The following is a 25,847-nucleotide window of genomic DNA, read 5'->3' on the forward strand; positions in this document are numbered from 1 at the left end:
TACCAACGAGACGATTATTGACGACAAGTGGGCCACCACTGTCACCACTGCAAGCCGATTCACTTGATGTAGAGGTACGAGTTGTATATACATTAAGATCCGATCTAAATGGATTGTTGGTCCAGACAACGAAGCAATTATGCTGGCAAATTCTAAACACAAAATGGTAATGTTGTAATCAATCTAATTATGTTCATCGTAACTTACGAGCTTGAACCAAGATTGGAAGGTTAACGAATTGCAAAGTACTTGCAGCTGCGTTTGTTGGGGGTCCAATGGATCCCCATCCGGAAAGAATAGCGGTTCCACTTGGGTTGGAGTTTGCGAGGGCCAGAGCAATAGTTTGGACGTTCGAGCCATAAGTCAAGAGCGATGCCAGACGAATTGCGCAGACCTATTTTAGAGAAAAATCAATTGTTTGTATCGTATAAAGTTGAAGTTTGTTAATTTATAAATAACGGAAAGTAGCGAAACTGTTGAGTAACTTGAAGCTAGTTAAACAGATTAATTTTTTTTAAACAGTTTGTTGGTTTCAGTTGCTCTATTTCAGTTATGTTGATTTTATTTCAGCTTTTTAATTACTTTTCCAATCTACCTTCAGCAAACTGGTTATGTTATATTAAAACATGGGTTGTATAAAATATTATTAACTTAATATGTTATATAAGTAGATGAGATAGCAGCGAAACAGCGATTCCTTTTTCAGATGTATGGGTAACGTTATTCGTTTATCGAGTCATCAGATATTGAGTTTTTAATATGGAGAGCCGAAACGACAACTTACGTCATGATTTAACTCAAAATTACCGCTCTTTGCGTTTTTTTCATTCCAGAAATTTCTATATTTAAGATGAACTTTGACCCGGTCGCCAATTGTTGAAGAAATTAATGAAACTCGTCTACACATAGACATATGTCATCTCCTTATATTTTTATTGAACCAAATCAGTCATAAAATAGTTTTGAACAATTTCCATAAGACAAAATGAAATAAGTTGGAAGAAACGGAAACATTTTTAAATCGAATATTTATGGGTATTAAATGGAGTATTCCGTACGAAAAAAGTATCTTAACACGTTCCTTGTCAAACCCTTGGAGAAGTTTGAAAAAGCTTTGCAAAGCCCGCATTGAAATAATGACTCATATATAAAGTTTTTGGTGATATTGTAAAGGAAACTTCATAATGAACTGCTCTGATTTGGTCAAAATATTAATTTGGTTCTGTTTCTTTGCATAAAAATCTCAGAAGAACTTCTACAAAGAAGACCGTGATGGAATTATACTTATATAAGTGCCAAAAAAAGAGAAAAAGAAAGTGAAAAAAAAGAGTGAGTTATTGATAAATGATATATATATATATATATATATATATATATATATATATATATCTATATATATATATATATATATATATATATATATATATATATATATATATATATATATAATTTTTGTTAATTTGTTTGTTAACCTTAATGTAGATCAATTATTATTTACTAATAAAAAAATAAAAATTAGTATTAAAATATATTCAGCATACAATCTAAATCATTTTAATATTTTATTATTTGTTTAATGTTAACTTTAACTAAATTAAATCATGCCTTGTGAGGACGGATAATCTTTTATATTATTATAATAAAAAGTTACTTACCCGGGAGAAGATGCATGGTTAATTATTTGCGAAAGAGCTACTGTTTGTTGGTTAGAAATTCTGCTGTCAGTTTGGATTAAGATGCCTGCAGTAACTTTAAAAACTGAAGCGGCTCGGCCAGATGTACAATGAGCGGCAGAAAGAACCCACCTTAAAGGAATTCACATCAATACAAAATCAATGTTAATTAAAAACTTTAACATACCTTTGACTGATGATTGATCTACCGCAAATATGGTACATGAAAATTTCTGAAACTAAACGGAGGGAAATTAGGTAGGGAAACTGCTTACGGGAGGCATCTCGTCTTGCAACAACTCTTAGTGTCGGGTTGTCGAAAATAGTTGGTTCAGCTGGGTAGTACTGAGGTATCCAATTCTGTCCGTGGGCTGCTAAAATAATATATTTAGTTATAGTTAGATTGATACAATTACGTTTATTGTATTCCATACGCACTAACTTTTTTTAACTGTGCCACTTAATTGCTATCTCAAATATTTTCATTATGCTTTTAACAACAATGTTTTCACTTTATATTGTATCTATAGTTGTTTCCTAAAATATAAGTGACGTCGAATATAGGAAGAAATGCGTAGACACTGGGAAACGAGGAATTATTTGCTTTGCTGGACAAAGTTTGAATGCAATTGGATCAAGATAAGCAAGATAGCTAGATGACGCTTATTGCACAGATGGTTAGCAAAGTGCTGGCAATAAGTAAGAAGCATTAGAAAACTTTGAACTAATTATACGATCTTACAACAGACATTTTTTTGTGAAAAATTGCAATTACAAGTGTATTTCTTACAAGGATACTAAAGATAAAAAATCATGAACTAACTAATGTTCAGCTACATGAACATGAACCGAGTGCTTTATTTCGAACTCTTAGAATTTGATTATGTAGTGACTTGAGAACAACATAACTAACAATTTAACAAACTGATAGGAATTTAAGGCAACGTTATTCACCGCATAAAGAAGCGGACAAGCCACTACTCGACTTACATTTTAGATCTGCTTTTTCACTAAAACATTTTCCAGGCGTTTGGTAGATGGCTGAAATTCGAAAACCCGGAAAATCACCAAAATGAATTAAAAGCCCATAGACCTATGTTTCAGTATTACTACTAGTAATAACCAGGTATTTGAAAAACTTCGGTTGAAAATTCAACATTCAACAATTGACCAGGTGCATGGAATAACAGATGTGAATGAAAAACTCTATGAAGTTTAAAATGTATATTAAACTATATTCTTATATTTAGGATAAGCCTTAGACAAAGAGGCATGCCGGCCTTGATGATAATCTACAGACATGAATGAAGCGAACGTTCTGTATCTGCGCGAGACCATGCGCGAAGATTCCGCATGGATTCGACGCATGTTTCTCCGTGCGCAGTGATCGAAATCAACTAGTGGCGCGTTCGGTTCCTGTCGGAAAGTTTCGGTCTCCAAAAATCATTTGACGATTTCCATTGTTTAGTTCGGAGGCACATATTCTTTGGTTTATAATCATACTTTTCCAATAGCTTGCCAAAATAAAATGTCTCGTGAATCATTTCGCCGGTACGTGTAGTGTTCTTTTCCTAAAATGCATTATTGATTGCTAAAATTAAACGTATCGTCTGAGCGCTTTTAAAAGGGAACAAAAGTATTGTCGTCAAAATTATTGTATGGTCGGTAACATAATAAATAAAGTTATGATAAGGAAGAAAATACGAATAATATTAAAATTTAACTCGTTTGAAGTAGGAATATGTCATGCAACTCTTATGTTTATACGACTTTAGTATTGTGTTTCTAGATTCCTGAAGAGATATCAAATACTTACAATTCTGCAATGGTTACAAAATAATCCAAAATCACCAAAGATATATTCAGTCCCAATAAAAAAGAATGTATTATGTGTAAATTTCACTATGAGTTAGATATAATAAAACCTTAAATTAAGAATTTATGAATTTATTTGGTTGCACAAAATGCATAAATGGAATCAGGTATGTTTGAATTGTTTCAGACACAACGGCTAAGTAGTATGAAAAAATAAAAGCTAAAAGCTGACCAGTAAAAGATGATTTGGATCGAAGAGCCATAGTCCTTATAAGAGGAGCTAGTATCTTTTCAAATTATAAAGTAAAAAATTAATTTGCTAACAAGCACATTTGAAACATATCTAAAGAATAATATAGGTATGTGACACTTAGGTTATACTTTAGGTCTAAAGTATGGTAGTGTTTTTGGAAAGAAGCTAAAAACCGATTGTTGAGTATAGTGCCATTAATGGGTAGTTATTTTTACATGTTGATATTTTCGTTAAAATATTGTTCATGCATGATCTATGAATTAAATAGAATTAGTAGTAATATGACATTATTGTATTTTCTCAACCTTTTCTCAATTGCTATTTCTATTATTTGTAAAATTTTCATATATGAACAATAATACATCGATATCGATCGAAAATAATGTTATAACAACCCTTGGAAAACTTAATGTTATTATTATAAAACATCTTTTCTCGCACCAATTGTGAAATACTGTTTTCATATTATTTGACAAGTTTTATACTTTGCCAGCAGTTTGCCAGCGGGTACCTATAAATGTAACTCCTTTCAATGAAAAACAAGAAAAACAACTCATGTTTTTATTGCACTATTTTGTTAATCCTGTATCCACCATTACATTACATCTACAATATTGAAGGTGAAACAAGAGAAAGCCTACTCAACAATAAAAGAAGCTAAAGCAGGTGTATTATAAGAAATTTTATTGGGCCTAATTCTTTACCTACTTTACACATATGTAATATACCACAAAATGCAAATACCACGATGGTTATATTTGCTGATGATACTGCGATTCTTGCGGTCGGAGACAATAGTCAAGAAGTCACACGAAATTTATAACAGACAGAAGTGATAATATAAGTAATTGGGAAATCCTAAACCTATAATAAGCATAAATAACAATATATATATATATATATATATATATATATATATATATATATATATATATATATATATATATATATATATGTCCTAAGTCCTATATGTATATATAAGTCCTAGGTAGTATATACTACAATACTGATTACTTACACCAAGAACTTATTAATGTCAATATTGAAGTAATACAACTCTTGGATAACACCAGAAGAGAATACAGACTCAAAAGAATCAAACCATTTGATCTTATGTAGTGTAGTGTAGTGAGATGCATTTAGCATAAAAACAGCAGTGTTAGTGCATAAACATTATTACATCAGAGCCTAAGATACCTAGATTTACGTTACTATAAAGAAAAATTGTAGATTAGTCAATATAATAAGATAATATATAATAAATAAAAAAAGTATATATCTTTGTAAGATTTGATATACCTATATACTACATTTCATGAATAGTGTATCTGGAATACTTACTCACATCAATTCTATAAAAGTTTTAGTATTCTTTTTAAAATTACTATATCAGTTGCAGTCACTATAGACGAATAGATAGACCATAATAGAAATCTCATAGAATAATGGTGAAGTAAAAGTAACTAAAAGTAAAAGGAAAAGTAATGATTTTGCTTCCGATATGCCTTTGACTTACGTGGTAAATTTTGAAATTTTGTGTTTTTATTTCTCGTAAAATCATACTTGTATCCCACTTGAACTTTTAAAATTTGTTTATTTTTTATAATCTTTCGATAATATATTCTTATCATAAATCAATATTTCTGAGATACTTTATTATAGTCATTTGATCAATTAATCGAATAATTCAGTTTTGCCGTGTTATCTTCAAATATTAACGGCAATGTAGAATAGAATAATGAATTATGTCGTCACCTGTAATAATTTTTCTCAAAATTTTTAATTTTTGACTTTTAAAGGAATTTCAAATCAAAATATTTCCTTGTTAAAAGAACCGCTTTGGAGCGATCCATTCATCCACCATTTTCACATTTCTTCAGCATTTTGAAATCGTCTCCTTATTCAAACTATGTTGCATCCGTCTGAATTATATAAGTATATAACGACAAGAATACGAGGGCACTACCTCTGGCGAGTACATTGGGTATGATAGAACATCCCATTCAAGCTGCAATAGTTTATCCTTTCCAACTTTTGGAACACGTGATAGATCGTTGTCATAAAAAATGATGACTTTGTATCTGTTACTTGCTATCGCTAGTCTATTTTGCAACATTCTGTTTTTCAGTTTGTTCATTTGACTTCGTTATAAATATTCAGTAACCGTATCAACGTTTAGTTTTACCAACTCGCTATAAGCTACACCTTACAGATCCCACCATATGTTCAGCACTACCTTATGCGGATGCGTATTTACTTCTATGTCGATGAGGATGGTCCTTTTGAGCCATATTTTTTGGGCTGTTGCCAATCACAAGATGCCACAGAGGACTGTTGGTTTTCTTTGCATGGATTTTGCAATTAATAAATTCTCTATTGTTCATGCAAGTTTCGATCAGAATGTTAGACGAATACACATTTTTATTTTATTAAATGTTTTATCAAGACCTCTCTCGTTGATATCTCCTCCTCAACCATATTTAATAATCATGTCTCTTTTTGTTTGTTCATAATAGATTTTATAATTAATAAATACTCTATTTTTCATATAAGGCTTGTTCAGAATGATAGATGAAAGTACATTTTTTTATTAATTGTGTTATCAAGACCTTATCGGCACCTCATAAATCAATTTAATTTATCTAAGTGGCTCTTAAGAGAAGTACATGTTAAATATATATAAATAAAATTCCTATTGCATTTGAAAACAAGTAAGTGTTTTATTACGTTAAATATATCCAATTGCCCGTCACCATAGTATTTCTTATATTGATATTGATTCTATAGATCAATAGATAGTATTTATTTTAAGCAGCACGTAAAAGTGATAGTTTAAGTAATCGCTGTATGATTGAATCATATAGTAATTAGATTCTGTCAGTAGTTAAATTATTACACCGTTAGGTATACGGTAGATGACAAAGATGTGTGCGCTTGGTGTTATTAGGAGGAAAAACAAGGCTTTTCTATTGCTACATATACCATCCTCCTGAATATTTATAATAGATTATTACATTTTCTTATATACAAGTTTTAACGTTTCCATTCATCGTATGTGGCCCGACAACAGCGCTACCAAGACAACATGGCCTTGGGGCTCCAATAGGAAAACCCTATGTGCTTGTCTAGAGGGTGAAAAGCTATTGCTTCCGATATTAGTTTGGGCGGGGGTGGATGTGACACTAATATGCACAAGCACTGTCATTACATAGCAGAATACAGTAAAATTCATCGTGGTACAGAAATTGGGCTACTTTCGGCACTTTTGTGTATCGGTCCGCGCAATTCCCGGGAGGCCGAAAGGCTGAAAGTCCATGTTGCACAATTTACTGTTAGGCTATTTGCTTTATGCATGTAATTAATTTTAAAAAAATCATTTATTTAATAAGATTTTCTGAAGTTAACTTTTATATTTTGTTGTGAAACAAAAAATAATAATAGAGTAGATACGATTTGTACTATTTAGTACAATATATAGTTCTTACCTCTAGATTTGGCAATACTGCAGAGTACTGAAAGCTAAACATTTCTCAAAAGATACGGAGATAAATCGTATTGATCTGATTTAATATTGGGTATTTATAAGTTTAACTATTAAAGCCTGTAGTATGGCTTTTTATAAAGTTATTTTTTAACGTTCCTTTTTACTTAAAAAGAACTGCTTTTTAACACTTCAGCGTTTTAACAGGATTTACAAATATGGAGAATCAAAGGTAAGTTTGGTTTTAGTTGTTACAAATAGGATAAATTAAATTATTTAAATTTTGCAGTGAAAGTAAATTAATATGTCAATTTTGTAATATGACATACTTAGCAGCAAGAGAAAGAAACTGACATATGCGAAAATTGACCATTAGCTTGCTGCACAACTAAAGCCGATGACCATAGTTTTGGTATCCATACATACTGAATTTCGGAAGCATCTTTGTCGGATCCATAATACAGATGTTAAACAATCTAATATATATTTTAAGAATTTGTAAGGCTTTGAAATTTGGAAATCACGGGATGATAAAGAACAAATATTATTGCTTAAAGACTTTTTCAGAGAACAAGAAGTTTCAAGAAGTTAAGAAGCTTAATATACAACTGTATAAGGAGTATTTGTCAAGGTAGTAATTTCCATAAAAGACTACGATAAGGCAAGAAAAGTTATGGGCAAAAAATTAATTTGAATATTGAAGCAAATACGATCACCAATATGAATCACAGAATAATATACTACAATTGAATTTTGACAAGGTAATAAGTAATTATAAATTTAAGTAACTTCAAATAATCATCCAGTTTATAGTCATTGCAGAAATGCAGGAAAAGAATGTATTAATCCTGAGAAGGCAGCTATTTGGGAAACTATTGTACTTACTACAGCTGTATGATTTGTTGATAATGAAGAGTAATCTGCCAAGATATTAAAGAAGAAAAAAGCAGATCTAATAAAAAATAAAAGAAAATGCTTGAAATGTATAAAAAAGAACATACTAAAAAAGATATTAACATCATTGAGTTTTCAGGTACTTGAGTCTTGATTTCATTAAATATGGTGGTGTTTTTTTAGTGGGTAAGCCCTTTCTCCATTAAATATATTAACCTTGGCTTTATTTGGAAAAATATTCTATTGCAACTTTTATTGTATTGTAATTAATTAGTAAATAGTGTGACAAGTATAAAGGAATGTATCTACAAGTAAGTTGTTATAAAATTTTATTTATATATAATACATTTGTATGATCCAAATATGTGGTAGTTTAGTAAATGGTTAATAACATAGTTAAAGTTCATTATTTTATATCCTTTAATTTATAATTAAAAATTTAATATTATGCTGTATTTTTCTTTTTACCTCCTTTAAAATCTTTTGTAAATTAATGTCATCTGCTTACTGTTCTTTAAAGGTTATTTTTACTATATATATTCCTGTATAGTATATATAGGTTATACAAAACTTATGAACATTACCATTTAATTTAAAAAATAATATAGAGGATATTTTACGTATTGAAGACTAATATTATGCCGATATCAGAAGTTTGGTTTTAATTAAGACACAGAGTCGCCCACGACGTCCCAAGCAACATTGGGAATATTGAAATATTTCTAAAAGTAGGGACGAGCGCGTCAGCGCAATATATTCAATCTACCGGACCACGATGATTTTTAATGTAGCCTCTATATATCCCGAAATATTCACTAATACGACGAAAGGAAGGACTGGTCGCTCCTAGAGTTCGAAATGGACTCGATTGATACGAAAAATTGTTTACTCATGCTTGTTTATACTTGCCCTTTAAGGACAGAAAAATCAAGCCTTGTTTCACATGGGCTTATTTCAGAGTGCTCTCTAAATTTTATATATTTCGTGTACCTGCCATAGTAATACTGATTTACAGCCTGTCATATAATAATTTAAACATATAAAAAGTTAATTTTAACTTTTCATCAAAATGGAAACAAAAAAGTTGGTCACTCGCCAGTCGGTAGGCTTAATGCTGAGGATCATGGTTCGGAGCCCACGTTAAACTCTAGGCCCAGTCGAGATAAATCCCTAGTTGGTAAAACGAGACTTTAAAATATATTAAAAAAAGTAATAATTATTTTAATTAGAACTGGGTTTAAATAAAGCAAAAATGTGGATTTGAATTGGACTCCCTTCTTTCTTTTCTAAACTCCCTCATTTCAAAAACAAAAAAAAAGAATAAACAGAATTAAAAGAAGATGCTGAGAAAAAAATAGGCAATTTGTTTTTATATCGTTTTCTAAGGAATCCCTTAAGGACCCTCATAACATTATAATACCAAACTAAAAGCAATTTTAAGTTAACCTGAGAAGAGAGAACAATCTCCAATGAGAAGTTACTGAAGATAATTGAAAATATGAGGGGCACTACTTATACTTTGAGCTTAATAACACAAAAATTAATACACATTCTTCGTTGAGAATTATTATCATTATACTATTACAGCCGCTTAATTATTTTTTCTATTACTGTCAAAATAATTGTTCAGCATGAGTTTTTGTGTTCTTTTAAGAGAATCTAGTTCAGGCTTACTGTTTAATTTGTCTTGAACCTACATGTTTTAAAAATCATTTACTGTTTATAAATTAAGGCATTTTTTAATATAATAAATATGCATTAATTTGGTCTAAAGAGCTTTATTTTGCTACATCAAACATTATTTTTAATAAACATACTACCACGTTAATTTGGCATCTATGCGTTCAAATCATTACTACCTCTCCCGCGGTGTTCGCGCTTATCCAGTTCAGGTAAGCAGCTACATGAACGTAGACAGATGGAACGCTGGGAATGCCGCATGGACTATATCCCCAAGATACAATACCAACAAGGCGATTATTCAAAACCAGGGGACCACCACTGTCGCCACTGCAAACTGCTTCTCTCGATAATATGCTACGGGTTGTTGTACAAACATTAAGGTCTGCTCTAAAGGGATTGTTGGATCCAGATAATGAGGCAATTATTGCGGCACACTCTAAATTCAAATGTTAAAATTCAACTCAATATAGTTAAATTTGTGGGAATTACTTACGAGTTTGAGCCAAGATGGGAACGTCAACAAATTGTAAGGTAGTCGCTGCGGCGTTTGTTGGGGGCCCAATAGATCCCCATCCAGAAACAGTGGCAGTACCGCTTGGATTAGAGTTGGCAAGAGCAAGAGCAATAGGTTGGACGTTGGAACCGTAAGTAAGGAGCGATGCAAGACGTATTACACATATATCGTTAGCTGATACAATGTTTCCCCTAATTATAATCATACATGTTACTTATTATCTTATTAATATTAAAAAAAAAAAAATTTAAGGCCTTTCGAGAAGCTGGTCTATTGATGTGGGGTGACTGACATATGCATTAAAGTGGAATCGAATAGGCGGTATTATTTGTGATGTCAATCCAATATGTCGCCACTTATTTTCACAATATAAAATAGTATTGAAGAAATTTTTTTAAATATTAATCTCTACACGTTGCATAACTGGCACAGTTGGTCGAATCTCGGCAAGATAATAAGACAATTTTCTTTTTCTTTATTAATTGGTATTAAGTTACGTAAAAAAAATTATCAAGAAAAAAGGATCGATTAATGTTGGATAGGCAAAAGTTTCGCAGTTTTTCGAAGCATTCCTTGATTTACAGTAGAGTTCAAAATACTGTAGACATAAACTATCAGAATTAGGCAACATCTATGCTTTGAAAAATATTCCTATTCTGTGGATTCTAGGCACAAGCATCGCCGTTCAGGGTGAAAGGTGGATTGATCTTGATGTGAAGTCTATAGGAATTTTGACATATACTCGCAGTTCAGATAAAATTGTACTAATCGATAAAAAAATATGTACGGGCTTAAAAGGCGGATTTCTGAGATTCACTTGCTCATACCTCAGTAATAAGACGATCGATGTCTTTACTGATATAGGATGTAGTTAATTTGGTAGCACCCGTCAGGATACCAGGTAAGGGGATGAGAGGACCTCTGGCGGCGAATGGATTCACCTCTTTTAGTGGGGTTATCCGTCTAACGTGGGGTTAGCTAGGCAGCCAGGCACCAACGCAACTGGCAAAGATTGTCTGTATGAATTTTAGGATATTGTGGAGTCTGAGAAGAACTTCCTGAACAGGAGTCTGATAAATCCACGAACGATTGTCTTACGATTTTGTTTTGTACTAGTTGGAGTTTGTCCACCTGTTCCTCACTGAATAATCCCAACCAGGTTTGATCCATATTATAATACGGATCTGACCAAAAGCGTCTAAAGCAAAAGTTTGGGGATACATTTCTTTTTCTACATGAGAATTTCTACAATGGACGTTGTTAATTATCTTTTTTATCTAAGTGGAGTATGTGAATTTGCTGCTTTTTGTCCCCACAGAACATTCTGCACTCTCAAATGGTGGTCAACAGCGCACATGACTTTGTGTAGGTGGAAGATAACGACTTGGGTTTTCAGGGGATTGCTTTCCTATCTCCAGAATTTTAGCGACTTCACCGTGGCATTTGGTTGAATTCATATGTTTCGGTCTACTGGAAGGAAGCTGTGCTATACATATGCTGTATATATAGGCTCTGATATATTATATGGAACCTAATATTCTAAGAAATCGATATTTGGTAGAACCGAATAATGACAGTGTAGCGATTTTAGTTCCAATAGTGACACTTCTTTCCACATAATAAATCAGTTTTAAAGTAAAATATATTTTTTGTTTTTAAACCTGTTGTTGTTTTAAAACACTTTTCACTTATATACATACTATAAAATAATAAAAACAGTGCTACTAGAAAGGAAATATCAATGACACATATGCCTATGTAATATGCTTGTTTCAAGCATCAGCCCTCCAACTCTTCTGTGTATATAAATGCATATTTTCTTTTGAAAACCATAAGCTTGTTTATGGTACAAAAAATAATGGGGGCAGTTATCCTGAGTATTCCAGGTTGTACTGATCCAGTGGGCGCAATTAATTCCATTACCAAGACGTATTCATAAAAACGGTTTTCAACGATGTAATGAATAATACCAACTGTGAGAATGTATATTAACAGCCTTCTGGCGTGTTGTGTAACAATTGATAAAATTGTACTAATCGATAAAAAAATATGACAAAAATATATTTATCTCGAAGAGGGTTAGAAAGCGCTACTAATCTTAAAAATCCACTTATGCAACTATTAACTTAATGAATTTGAGTTTATGAATGAAATAGAAACAAATGAAGGAAAAAAGGATTCGGTACTGTTGTAAATAGTGGAACAATTTTCATATACAGTTGTAAATATAGCGGACGAATGAAATATACATCGCTATTGTTATTTATTTCATTTTGAAATAAATGATTATGTTTTGATAAAGTATTCATAATTCATTTATTTATTTTTAAAATACTTATTGCAAACAAATACTATTTATTGTTAGAATTAATTAAAAAGTCGTTAACAAAATCCAAATAATAAAGATAATCTCCATATTACAAAATTTACTTACCCAGGATAAGAAGCATGGTTAATTATTTGGGATACAGCTACTGTTTGTTGATTGGCAATCCCGCTATCGGTTTGGATTAAGATGCCAGCAGTCACTCTAAAAGCTGAAGTCTCATATTCCGTTGTGCAATGAGCAGCCGAAAGAACCCATCTAGCAAACTATATGTTAACAAAAAATGGTAATTATGTAGTATTTGATATGCCTTTGACTGATAATCGATCCTCCGCATATATGATACATAACATTTCCGATTACCAATCTAAGTGAGATCTGGTAAGGGAATTGATTACGGGCCGCATCTTGACCGGAGACAACTTTGAGTGTTGAGTTGTCAAATATCGTTGGTCCGGCTGGATAATAATGTGGTGTCCATTCCTGAGCGAAGGCTACTAAAAGGATATTCTTACTTAAATGTACAAGGATATATTATATTTATTATGTTATATATCATATATGTAATATATTTTAAGAAAATAAAGTGTAAATTTATTTGATTACTAACACAGATTTATAGAAGGATTCTTTTTATCACTTACCACCAATGATGCAAAGGCCAAGAATTAGTAGTTTCATAAACATGGTTGCGAGTGATGTGCTATTATTATAATTTTTACGCCATATTTATACAAAATTCCCTGATTATATTTAAATCCATAAAGCAGTAAATTTAATTGATAAAATAACTTATCAATGGAGAATATTTACTCTCTTTTTGCTATCTCAAAATATTTTCATATCCGTATTTGTTTTTAGAATATAAATAAGGATGATATTTTAATCTAATTTTTATATACTTTCATTCAGATGAAAATTATATTTAAAATATACTATTTTCAGTTATAAAGGAATTGACGTTAGGAATTTTTATAAGTGGTGGCGAATTAGTGACCATTTCTTGAGTAGGTTTAAACGTTTAAAGATAAGCAATCGCTTGCTTGTTAAACGAGAGTTCAGCGAGAGCAACAATAATTTACAGCTTATCCTTTCCCATGTGCCGGCACTGAATAAGAAACATTAAAAAACTTGGAAACATTACGGTGCTTGTGTTACTGAGGCAAGTCTCTCGAATTGGGTAGGTTCTCCCGCATTCGGTATATCTATTAGGCTTGGTGTCATTCAGTTATATTTTGTTTTCAACAATACAGTAAGTGGTAAGTGGGAAATGATCTTCAATCATGTAGTAGCCATAATCCTATTTTCAGATTTTTCCCATCGCATGTAAATTGAGAAGAGTTGATTCACGAACTATTAAGTTGTTTAAATTTTTTTTTTTGGTATGTTGATCTTTGATTTTTCGTATTTTCGTTTCTGATTGGTTATACAAAAGGATCTGTGAATAAATATATGTTATGTATTTAAAATCAATTATATACAGTTACTATAATGTACTTACTTTTTAAATTACAAGAAGAAACTGTGTCCTTCGTTTATAATGGTTTTCCATATTTGGTGTTATAGTCAAGTTATTTAAAATGAAAACCAAAAACATATTTGGTCTTATTTAAGGCTTTAAATTTCTTTTAACATAGCGTAGGGTATCTTTGAAAATTGTAGACGCTATACTATATCTTGGAATACAACACGTATGTGTTAAACAATAATTTTAAAATATACTACAGAAAGCAATTTAAAGATCTACAAAATGCTAAAGAAATTTTTTAGATATTCTATGAAATACTATAGAAAATATGTAATTGTAAAAATTGTCGCAAAATCTAGTATTTCCTCAATTGGATGAAGAAAATCTGCTATTTCAGAATTTTTTCAAAAAATTAATTACGTAATTTTTTTCCGTTGATACAGCGAGGAAAAGTTATTCATGCATAACATAACATGGAAAACTAAGCTTAGGGCAGGTTTGACTATATTATGTGGAATTGCCTCTGGGACTGCACCCAACCTTACTTCCCAGCTGATCTTATGATCACTGCTGATATGAATTCGGGTTTGAAAATTTGGCTCCCGTATAACGCGAACATAGTTAAGGGCGCCGATAGTCGATCAACTCCCAGATGACTTATTCCCTGAGTGCCCTGATATTTATTGAGATTTTGTGATGAGTTTAGATGTCTAGACTAGTGGGCTAGCGGAACAATAGTTTTCCGGTAAATTTTGTAGTTTCTTACGGAACATTGGACAATTAAGATTTGAAAGCATTTCACTTGGGTTGATGTAACGAACTTGAAGTAGACGCTAGATTCATATAGGAGTACGGATCGAATTTGCATCTAATATAAGAAGCACTTGACTGATACCGGAAGCCTGCTGGATCTGCAGATGAGTTGATCGAAAAGTAGCCAAGGTACCTATACTTTTCTAGCCATTGGATGGTGGCTTTGTCGATTTGTTCTGTAGTCTTATTTCAACATTGAACGCGAGAACTTAAAGTCTTCAGGTAGGCTTAGTCAAATAGATTTGGATATCAAGCTGTCGTACCATTGATTGTCGAAGACAATGATTAGGTCTAGATAGAATGTCCTTCAAGACCCTTCTAGGACTCAGGAAAGCATTGTAGATTCAGTATATGTTTGCGAATAATTTTTTTACAGGATGACGGATTGATTTTGACAGGATGACCGGGTTTTGACCAAATAAACCCGGTGCCTTTTAAATGAAACGAAATTATATTGCTCACAGTCTATAGTGATTTGTAGGAGATAGATACTATCGATACGATACGATAGAGACTATTTTGGGAGATACGTTGGAGGCACTGAAGTTTGAATGGTGTTAGTTTTATTGATTCTATCGTTATCTGAGACATTCCATTTGGGTTACGTATGTTGATGCTAAGAGATCGATTTTTTTTGGCTTGTGATCACGAAAATTTCTGTTTATTTTGATTTTAGGAGAAGTTGGGAAAGGTAGGTAGAAACTCACCACCCTCCAGCTTGTGGTCTGCGAGAAATGAGGTCCATTTCGTCGTCTAGGTCGACACAGCGGTCCAAGTCTTTTTTTCTGCTGGGTCAAAGGTGATGTGAGTTCTTCTACAGAGACGATTTTTCAATAGAATTTGTAGTTTTAGATGGCGTGGGATATTTTTGTCGTCATAATTTTTGGATGATGGGATTTCAAACGTGGAGTTTCAAACTTTCTTTAGGTGTAATTGGCGGTCAATTATCGAGAATGGGCAAATTCCAGCAGAAGCTTTTGATATACATTCCTTTCGGTTTATCTGTAGGATTTTGCATTCGGATCAATCTGCAGTCAATGAGGGAGAAAAGAATCGACCAGCCGAAGTCGAGGATTCTAAAGATTCATCCCGAGGAAGGAAATATGACAAGTTCGTTCAGCAGAAACACTTGTGATAAACATTAACGCAACGGAGTGGTGTTCTACAGGGGGATCTAGAGTGCACAAACACTTGGCAGTTATAGCACTACACTGGTTGGCCAGTGTTCCTCTGGTGTTCTACCGACATTATAGAGAATCCTAGCAATTTCAGCTCACATTCCATTCTTCTAATGGGACTTGTATGATTAGAAGTTCTTTGCCTAGTTTTTAATTTACATTGTATAGGAATTGGTAAATTTTGGGGAAGTTGTTAGATCTTAGGTGGTGGAAGATGATTGTGTTTAATATTTGAATGTTATTCTTAATTAGGTAGACAATTTCAGTATATCTTTGTTTGTTCTTGAGGACAACCGGGTGGATTTTTATTTCTTTGAAGGGGGAGGGCTGATGGAGGTTGGTCCATAAAAGTTTGGGAGCCCGGTCATAATTTGAGATTTTTCTTATAGTTCTTGATCTTTTTTTGCATCACGGCAAATTTGGAGCAGGTTGGTATGCTGGCGTGGGGGAGTTTTCCGGGTTCAACTTTTAGATTCGCATTCTCACGCATTAGACTCTCTTGCATGCTCTGTTATTTTGCCAACTCTTTCCTTTTCTACTATTATTTGAACGAGCCTAAAGCTTGTTGTCTCACTACTATGTTTTCATATCACTGTGCTTGTATAGCGAGTGAGAAGCCATAACTTCCTACATTGGGGAAGAGTGCGGTTTGTCTGGCGGACACTTAACAACACACGCTAGATGTTCACTAATACTAAATACTAAAAAGGGGGGACCCTTGCCTCTAGAGCTCTTATTGGACTTGATCGATATATCAAATTAGACTATATAGAACTATATTTTATATATTAGAATTATAATTTATATGTTACAACTATATTTTATATATTTTGTGAGCATATCATAGTAATGATGATATATCTCCAGTCGTATAATAATTTAGGCAAGATCATTACAATTTTCCATCAAAAATAGAAGGGGGAATATATCAATAACAGGTGCAATCGTGTGGTCGATTCTGAAGCTATTGTAAATCTTCTTTATCTTAATCATGACAAATTTCTCTAACTATTCTGTATAAATACAGGAAATATTTTAGTTCATTATTTTTGAATTCAAACAGGTTTCAAATAAGGAAAATACATAAATTTCTTTGAATAAGCATCGATTCAGGGTTGAAATCAGAATAAAAATCCCCCATTTCAAAAAAAAAAGAAAGAAAGAAAAATGTGAATGAAGACATATCTGTCTTTAAAACCTGTGAAAATCTTACGTTTTAGATAAGTAAAGTAAAGATGGAGACGTATTTGAAGAACTACATAGAACTAAAAACAGATCGGAGGAAGAAACTAACCAATTTGTTTTTCTAGTATCTTCTAAAGACTAAGTGAAGGACCCTCGCAATACTTTAATACCAGACCAATTGCAGTTTTAATTTAATCCACAAAGGGAGCATAATCTCCAATGAAATGTATTTGATGATAATTTTAAATATTAGACAACACTATTTATGTTTTGAGTCTAATAATACACACTTTATATTTATATATATTATCATCAGCATTTGTTACATATATTGTTTTTGCTTTTAATATATACATATAGTATGATTTTGATTACAATAAATGTTTCTGTGTTCTTTTTTAGTCTTTACTCTGTTTCGATCCCGCATAAATTAGGATCATTATTTTACAAGTAATGTTCAGATTTTGGAATTTTAAGGTAATAAACATATAGTAGCTTACTCGCAATAGCTTTATTTTTTTCTACATCAAAAATCATTTTGAATAGGCTACTTAGCGAATATGGAAGCATTAGATTCAAACCATTACAACTTCTCCTGCGGTGTTAGCGCTTATCCAGCTCAGGTAAGCAGCCACATGAACGTAGACAGATGGAATATTGGGACTGCCGCATGGAGTGTATCCCCAAGAAACAACACCAACAAGGCGATTGTTCACGACAAGGGGACCACCACTATCGCCACTGCACACTGCTTCTCTTGTTGATGAGCTACTAGTTGTTGTACATACATTAAGTGCTGCTCTAAAGGGATTATTGGATCCAGATAATGACGCAATTACTGCAGCACACTCTAAATGTAAAATTAAACTCAATATAATTGTATGGAATTCATAGGAATTACTTACGAGTTTGGGCCAAGATAGGAACACTAACAAACTGTAAGGTAGATGCAGCTGCGTTCGTTGGGGGCCCAATGGATCCCCATCCAGAAACAGTAGCAGTACCGCTTGGATTAGAGTTGGCAAGAGCAAGAGCAATAGGTTGCACATTGGAACCGTAAGTAAGGAGTGATGCAAGACGTATTACACAGATGTCGTCAGCAGACACAACGTTTCCCCTAATTATAATAATATTTTTATATATACATATATATATATATATATATATATATATATATATATATATATATATATATATATATATATATATATATATATATATATATATATATATATATATATTGAAAGAATTATCTGAAGTCTTTCGAAGAGAAATATTAATACGACTTTAAATATATTACAAAAGTGGTGTGTTGACTCGATGTGACGAGTGACATTATAAGGATTTCCTTTATATTAGAGTGGAATTTCCGTAATATAAAATAGTTTAATTGTATTTTGTAATTATTGTACTCTACGCGTAGTATAACTGACAATGTTTGTAGAAGGAATCGTAAAGCTGTTCCCTATTAAATTAATTCAATTAATCTGAATTAATTTACTTTTCAAAGAAATAAACAGTTTATCAAGAAAAAAAGATGGATTAACATTGAATTGGCAACCTTCCGCAATTAGTCGAAGCGTTCCTTGGTGTATTAAAATGGAGTTCGGGCAAAAGTGCCACAGTTCAAATTGCAAGATTAGCAAAGGTGAACTAGTGTCACTCAAGGTACTTTAGTCATAATATATTGGAATTAGGAAACATGCTTCGCAAAATTTCCCTTGCCTGCGTGTTTCAGATAAAATCATCGCAGTTCAAGGTATAATGCCAATAAAGGCAGGCTGCTGAAAAATCTAACATAGTTAACAGGAATTTTGACAGAAACTTGCTTGCAGTTCGGAAGGTGCTGACGTTAAAGGCGCATTGCAGTAGTTCACTTACTTAGCCGTGAATTATAATCCAACAATTATTGGATTACAGAAAATATCATGGAAAATTATGTGTAAGTGTAATTCAGAAGATCATCAAAGGTAAACTAGCGGACTAATGAACAGGCAATAGTAACAAATAACTTAAGTACAACAATAATCCGTTTAAATAATTTGTTTAAAATGTTGGAGTCTCGTTAACAGTAGAATAGATTTAAGCTGATAGCATATTGTGATGTTGGTTGGTCCGTACAATAAAGTAGTTTTAAAAGAAAGTAAAAATATAATACCCGTTTCATAAATTCATATATATTATATATATATATGATGATGTTTGAGTTGAAAGGTTTCATGTAGCAGTGTCAAGATGGTTACATTAATTAAATACATATAATTAGAAACATGACATGCTTGCAACACAGCTATTGTTATTTAAAGTCTCCTTTTTACTAGCGAGGGTTTATCTAGACTGAACCTACTGTTTAACGTGGGTTCTGAATCTGATCTTACCCAGCCTGGTTATTGGAATGACTGGGATCATTTTCCTTCTTGAATTTTACATTCTTGCCTAAGAATAATCGCAAATGTTGAACAATCACAAATATAAATTTACGATCATCAGCGACTATCGCGACAGTAGGTAGACCGCCTATACCACTGCGCCAACCAAGACGGCATTAAATTATATTAAAAAGTGCTTATAACAAATAAATTCTATTTATTTTTGGAATTAATTAAAGGTTCATAATAAAGTTAAAGTTAAATCATAAAGATAATCTCCATGTTTACTTACCCAGGATATCCAGCATGGTTGATAATTTGGGATACAGCTACAGTTTGTTGATTGGCAATTCCGTTGTCAGTTTGGATTAAGATACCAGCAGTCACCCTAAAGGCTGAAGGCTCGCGATCAGATGTGCAATGAGCAGCAGAAAGAACCCATCTAGCAAGTTATATTTCAATAAAAAGTGGTGATTATTTAATATTTAATATACCTTTGACTGATAATCGATCCTCCGCATATATGATACATAAAAATTCCAATTACTAATCGAAGTGAGATTTGGTAAGGGAATTGATTACGGGCTGCATCTTGACCGGTGACAATTCTCAGTGTCGAATTGTCAAATATCGTTGGTTCGGCTGGATAATATTGAGGAGTCCAATCCTGAGCAGAGGCCACTAATAAACTATTCTTAGTTAAGTTTATAAGACTATGTTATATTTATTATTTTATATATAATATTTAATATATTTTTAGAATATACAATATGTATTTATTTAATTACTAACATAGGTTTTTGGAAAGTTTCTTTTTATCACTTACCAGCAATGAAGCAAAGGCCGAGAATTAGAAGTTTCATGAACATGGTTGCCTGTTATGTACTATTATTACAATTTTACGCAGTATTTATACTAAACCCCCCTGCTTATTTTTTAATTCATAAAGCAGTAAATTTAATTGATAAAATAATTTATCAATTAAGAATATTTACTTTTCAGTTGCTATCTAAAAAATTTTTTTACATCCGTGTTTGTTTTTTAAAATATCTATACGTACATTTTTATTGAGGGGACAATTGTGTTTATAATATACTATTTTCGGTTTGAATGGAATAAACGGTAAATATTTTCATAAGTTGTGGCCAAGTTAGTTAAGTTCTTAGTATGTTTAAATTTTTCAAGAGAATAATCCTTACTTTGTAAGACTCCTTTGCAATATTTCCAAGCGCTGCCATCGAGTAAGAGACATAGAAAACTTGGAAGGTGGTTACCTCAGGAGTTAGCCGAATACGACTTGGTAAACGTATGAACCTTGTCGTTGATCATACGATTTTGCATTAGAATCTGATATCTGATGGGACACTATATTTGATTGAATCCATTGCATACATTACAACATCCGACATTGAGTTGGTAAGTTTTTCCGCACTTGCTATATTTATTAGGTTTGCCATTATTTGCTTATAATTTGTTCTCATCAAAATTTTGCTTAGAACTTAATGCTTAAACTGATGATGATTTCGTAGCTTTGAAAAAGTAAAGGGCTTGTAAATTTCTTTCAGTACGATACTCATAAATTACCTAAAATAGGGCATACGATCCTAAGAAGTAGAAGATTTAATCATTTTTTTGGCTATTTTTATATGAAATAAATTGATTGAATATTATATTCAAAAATAACTATTAAAATGTTAAAACCCTTTGTTGGTATATTTATTTTAATTTTTGAATTATTGAATTTGAAATTATCTTTTTAAAATACTACTTAGCTTCCTTTTTCTAACTATCTAGGTTAGACACAACTTAAGCTTTATTCAGACCTGCTCATATCGCATTTTGAACCCAAGACTTGGTTCTTCAAGTGGAAAAAATATTACCTGCGCAACTTATTCATTTAATTTACGAACAGGATTATATGAACTATGCAATGATTTTTTGATTTAAGTTTTTCTCATTTTTATGGCAACATAGCGATACTGAGTCGTAAGAATGATAATGAATTGGCAACGAACCAATCATCGATTCATTTTTATAGCAGTAATGCAGTGGTTTATTGATATGAAGAAGTGGTAGTGTATGTGCAGTAACAGTTTCATTCGACTTTAGTAACTCGCAAAACACTGAAGTTTTATGATCGTATCATATGCAAATCTTAGAGAAATATTATCTGGCCATGAATATTCCGCTTTCGATTTCTTGACGTTTGGGTTGTCGTAATCTTCGTTAACTTCCTGGTAGTTCTATTAAATTCTACTATAGAAAACTCTTTTTTTGCATGGTGAGTAACCGAGCGTTGATGTTGAAACAGTTTGAAATTAAATGTTTAATCAAGTCGTGCGGTAGACATTTTCCTATTTTCAGATATTTCCCAAGGCATATAAACGGAGAAGAGTTAATTTGTCAATGAAGAAGCTTCACAAACTTTGTCGCCAAGGAAGGTAATGTTAAATGTTTGCTGCGGCTGGAATGGAAATGTTCATCATGATCTGTTGGAATTTATCTAACCCATTAATGCATTTGTAACAGGCGATTAAAAGAGGACCAACATTTAGAGGCCGTCCGATTACTATTTCTTCCTATCTGTGTAAACATCTCTTACTTATGTAATGTTGGCTGTACAAATTTTTTTTTGTGAAAATTACATGGTTCATTTAATCGGCCAGAAATCTTAGAAAGATTTACTGTGATATAATTATGGTTTTACTATATAACTGATAAAAGGTGGATTGATCATCATCATTATCATCAATACATAGCCGGTGCTCAGGAATATCTACTTGGCAACCAGTACGATGAACTGTTTTGGATTTGGAAAATGTTAGTCTCCTATTTTTAAGATCGTTTTCGGTGATATTGATCCATGTTTCGGAGCGGTCCGTTGCGTTTTCCATCCAAAAGGTCAATTTTGTTCGTGCTCGTGAGGAATTCGTTTACCTTAAGTTTTACGGACAAGTGCAAATGACTTAATTTTATGATGCAATCGAAGAAAAACATAAATAATTTACTTTATATATTCTAATTTTTATTAGAATTTTAGAAGTATTATATTTGACTTCAAGCTTACGGATGTGAGACACTAACAGTGCTTAAGCTTTGGAGACATATAGGAGGAGTGGCAAGATAAGCATTTGAAAAAGGACTGTAGTCTTGATTGTAATGCATCCTTTCTTCTCTACGCACTATATTAGAGAAATTAAGGCTCGTGCCGCTAGGTCGATTCTGTTTATTACTTCAGCGATAGATGCCAGTTTCTTCTCTTGTATTATTGATTATTACTGATGAAGATTTTGAACTCATTACTTAATTATTTCCCAAAACATATGGTGAGAATTATATGTTGAAGAATACTAGAAGCCTCAAGATCTGTATCAGCAAACACAAACAAAGTTTATTTTAAAAAATTTTCACATAATTACACTGACCACTATGATAAGACGTAGTGAATAGACGGCATAACCATGAAAAATATCTGCTCAGATTTTGAAACATTTTCACAAATCATTTTGCATTTGCCATTACCATCGTAATATGCTTGAATAACTTTTAGTGGAACATGTTCTAAAGCTGCCAAAGTTGTGTGCCATTGTATATAGTCGAATGCATACCGAAAATCAATAAATACAACAATATCATGCTTTCCACATCTTCTCCGCTTGTCCCCTCGCGAGCTTTTTGAAGTCTCATATTTATGGTCTTCATAAACACCTTCCCATCAAATGATATGAGACTTATACCTCAATGATATTTACAATGCTTTCTTTTAGTGCAGAAACATTTATCATATTTTCTTCCATGCTGACAGTACATTTTCCGATCGACAAATTTCAGTGAGCAGCGTACGAAGCTCTTGAAACAATATTTTTCCTTGAACATCTGTATCTTAACTTGGTTGACTCCAGCATGGTTACTAAATTCTTTTATATATATATATATATATATATATATATATATATATATACATATATATGTATATGTAGGGCATTGTTATTGTTGTTAATGGCGACCAGTTAGACGAAGATAGGACGAATTTTGTAAATATCTCATTTTTGCCTTTCCTGTTAAAGATTCTTGTCTTGAATCTTGAAACCGAGAGTGTTCATTTCTTAGTGACTACGGAATTCGAAAATTACCTCCTCCTCTTTCCGAATGCGGTTTTAATTATAATTGAGTACGAGTAAGTGAGAAGATTTTTAAAAAATTTAAAGGAGTTCGATGGTCGCAAATAAAAGGAATGTGTGATTTATGATGAACAGTGTGATGCGCACTGTTTTCAGTTTACTGCAGATTTCCCTAAGAAATAAAGAAGAAAAGAAAATAATTTAAATTGAAATATCTACCGACTCTTGTTTTGCTTTGTTTCAATTTGGATTAAATTGAAGCTATGCTGCGGGTGTTGGATCATGGCTCGATCATCGGCAGAATTGTATACCTCGTAATGGCGGCCAAGGATGCTTATATTGGAACGTAGGAGTCGTCTATGGCCGCAAAGAAGTTCAACTTCATACGTTTAAATACCTACCGGCTGTTTTCTTGCTTTGCTAAGACTTGGAATAAATTGGAGCTATGTCGCGGTTGTTGGAAGATGGCTGGATCATCGGCAGTATTGTGTACCTCGCAAGAATGGTCAAGAACGCTTGAATTCGAACGTAGGAGTCGGCTGAGGCCGCAACGAGATTTTACATGATAAGTTTAAATATCTACAGGTTGTTGTCTAGCTTTGTTACAATTTGGATTAAATTGGAGCTATGCTGCGGTTGTTGGATGATGGCTCGATCATCAGCAGCATTCTATAACACGCAAGGGCGATCAAATACGCTTGTTTTGAACATGCCTCGGCTGAGGCCGCAAAAAATTTTAACTTGGTACATTTCCAACGTATTTTAAATATTGTGAGTAAACCTAATAAAAAATATTTTATGAAATGAACACTATGTCCTAAAATTATATAATCGTTGCAGCTGTCAAGCAACATGACCGTTGGCCTAAAGGTTTACATTAAAAAAGAAATAAAGCTTGCTTTAGTCTGTCCTTCGTATTCATTTTGATTTAATAATTAATATTTATCATGATATTTTAATTGTTTTATTTTGTAAATTAAAATTAGATGCCTCTTTATTCTTATAACTTGCATTTCCATATGTTAGCAGAATGGCCGAACGGATCCTAAGTAATTCAACTAATTAATTTCTTTAAAATGAATTTCAATGGAGAGTTAAAAACTGATAACTTAAATATAGATTTTACATTGAATAAGTGATGCGCCAAGTGTCTTCTACACCGTCATTCTAAATACTGACAAGTTAAATTATCCGTTAAAATTTTATCCTCGTTAGTTGTTTGATGTTTCACATTATATAAAAATTATTGTGTTTTAATAATTTTCTCGTTAAAATTTAACGTAGATAACCGTTACAGAAATACAGAACACTTCAGACTTATTGTTCTTGCAGAACTCTTCAGACTTATGACTTTTTTTTGATTGAGACTTACTGTTTTGTAAGCACACAAGTAGTATTAAATTAAAAAGTTAATTAAATTAATTAAATAAATTAAAAATTACAAGTATTATTATATTAAAAAAATTTAAATTAAACTTGGACGCGTCTGTCACTATACAATAAAATATTATCAATAATTAAATCATTTATTAAATTTAATTGAAAATGAATTTTGAATAATATCATAAATTAATTTTTTTATTATTAATTTCATCTTATATTGCATATGCTTGGTACAGTCCTAATTTGTAAATTGGTTTATTGCTACAGTTCTGTTCTGCTTGGTGGTGCACAACCATGGCGATGACGTACAGGATTTATACATTAGTATGTATTTCCCAAATTAAAAAAAATTATATATTGGGAGGGAGTACCTCGGCTGAAACTTCCAGGGCGGGAGGACCGCTAATTAAATTGTGTGAGAGGGAGTACCTCTGGTGGAAGTTTCAGAGCGGCAATACTGCTGTTAAAAAAAATTGACAATATTTGATTTTTAAACATACATTTTATTTTACATTTTACTTTTGCTCTTATACCATTATTAAGAACATTTAATTTTTTTTAGGCAAATTTCTTTTCAGATTTTCCAGCTCTCGTTCTCGTATGATTTTTTTTTCTGCTCTTGTATTGTTATTAAAGACAATTGGTTTGTAGAGATATTAATTTTTAAATTGGCGAGCACTTGTACCAGTAC

At 32.2% G+C, this 25,847-nt stretch overlaps 2 protein-coding genes and 1 long non-coding RNA gene across 5 annotated transcripts; 1 reads left to right on the forward strand and 2 right to left on the reverse strand.

Annotated features, from left to right (window-relative positions):
* Positions 1–6,478: 6,478 nt before the first annotated feature.
* On the forward strand, positions 6,479–8,487 carry LOC143194057 (uncharacterized). Of its 2 annotated transcripts, none has more exons than XR_013005172.1 (4): positions 6,479–7,454; positions 7,512–7,720; positions 7,780–7,983; positions 8,036–8,487. It is a non-coding gene; the product is annotated as an uncharacterized LOC143194057 (long non-coding RNA). The 2 variants fall into 2 exon arrangements; XR_013005175.1 differs by having other exon boundaries at positions 7,790–7,983.
* Positions 8,488–9,878: 1,391 nt separating this feature from the next.
* LOC143199100 (trypsin delta-like) lies at positions 9,879–13,416 on the reverse strand. 2 transcript variants are annotated; one of them, XM_076408851.1, is made up of 5 exons: positions 13,284–13,416; positions 12,950–13,136; positions 12,748–12,897; positions 10,293–10,504; positions 9,879–10,235 (listed from the first exon to the last, which is right to left on the reverse strand). In XM_076408851.1, the coding sequence occupies exons 1-5, from the start codon at positions 13,324–13,326 to the stop codon at positions 9,961–9,963; spliced, it is 867 nt and encodes a 288-aa protein (XP_076264966.1). In that variant the 5' UTR covers positions 13,327–13,416; the 3' UTR covers positions 9,879–9,960. The 2 variants fall into 2 exon arrangements, with proteins under 2 accessions (XP_076264966.1, XP_076264973.1); XM_076408858.1 differs by having other exon boundaries at positions 12,950–13,133; positions 13,284–13,379.
* Positions 13,417–17,857: 4,441 nt separating this feature from the next.
* On the reverse strand, positions 17,858–20,521 carry LOC143204877 (trypsin delta-like). The gene is made up of 5 exons (XM_076417822.1): positions 20,479–20,521; positions 20,147–20,333; positions 19,945–20,094; positions 18,189–18,400; positions 17,858–18,133 (listed from the first exon to the last, which is right to left on the reverse strand). The coding sequence occupies exons 1-5, from the start codon at positions 20,519–20,521 to the stop codon at positions 17,859–17,861; spliced, it is 867 nt and encodes a 288-aa protein (XP_076273937.1). The 3' UTR covers position 17,858.
* Positions 20,522–25,847: the final 5,326 nt, after the last annotated feature.

Source organism: Rhynchophorus ferrugineus, unplaced genomic scaffold (genome assembly GCF_030347505.1).
Source record: "Rhynchophorus ferrugineus isolate W39M unplaced genomic scaffold, kcgeb_rfMv2 rfM1, whole genome shotgun sequence".
Taxonomy (NCBI): Eukaryota; Metazoa; Arthropoda; class Insecta; order Coleoptera; family Curculionidae; genus Rhynchophorus; species Rhynchophorus ferrugineus.

What these genes read in the sequence shown, in the direction of transcription:
- LOC143199100 (XM_076408851.1), bottom strand. Translation starts at nt 13,326, where the DNA reads ATGTTTATGAAACTACTAATTCTTGGCCTTTGCATCATTGGTG. An exon ending in GGATCGATTATCAGTCAAAG is followed by an intron (nt 12,898 to 12,949) that starts GCATATCAAATA and finishes ATAGTTTGCTAG; the next exon opens with ATGGGTTCTTTCGGCTGCTC. An exon ending in AACCATGCTTCTTATCCTGG is followed by an intron (nt 10,505 to 12,747) that starts GTAAGTAAATTT and finishes GATTATAATTAG; the next exon opens with GGGAAACATTGTATCAGCTA.
- LOC143204877 (XM_076417822.1), bottom strand. Translation starts at nt 20,521, where the DNA reads ATGTTCATGAAACTTCTAATTCTCGGCCTTTGCTTCATTGCTG. An exon ending in GGATCGATTATCAGTCAAAG is followed by an intron (nt 20,095 to 20,146) that starts GTATATTAAATA and finishes ATAACTTGCTAG; the next exon opens with ATGGGTTCTTTCTGCTGCTC. An exon ending in AACCATGCTGGATATCCTGG is followed by an intron (nt 18,401 to 19,944) that starts GTAAGTAAACAT and finishes TATTATAATTAG; the next exon opens with GGGAAACGTTGTGTCTGCTG.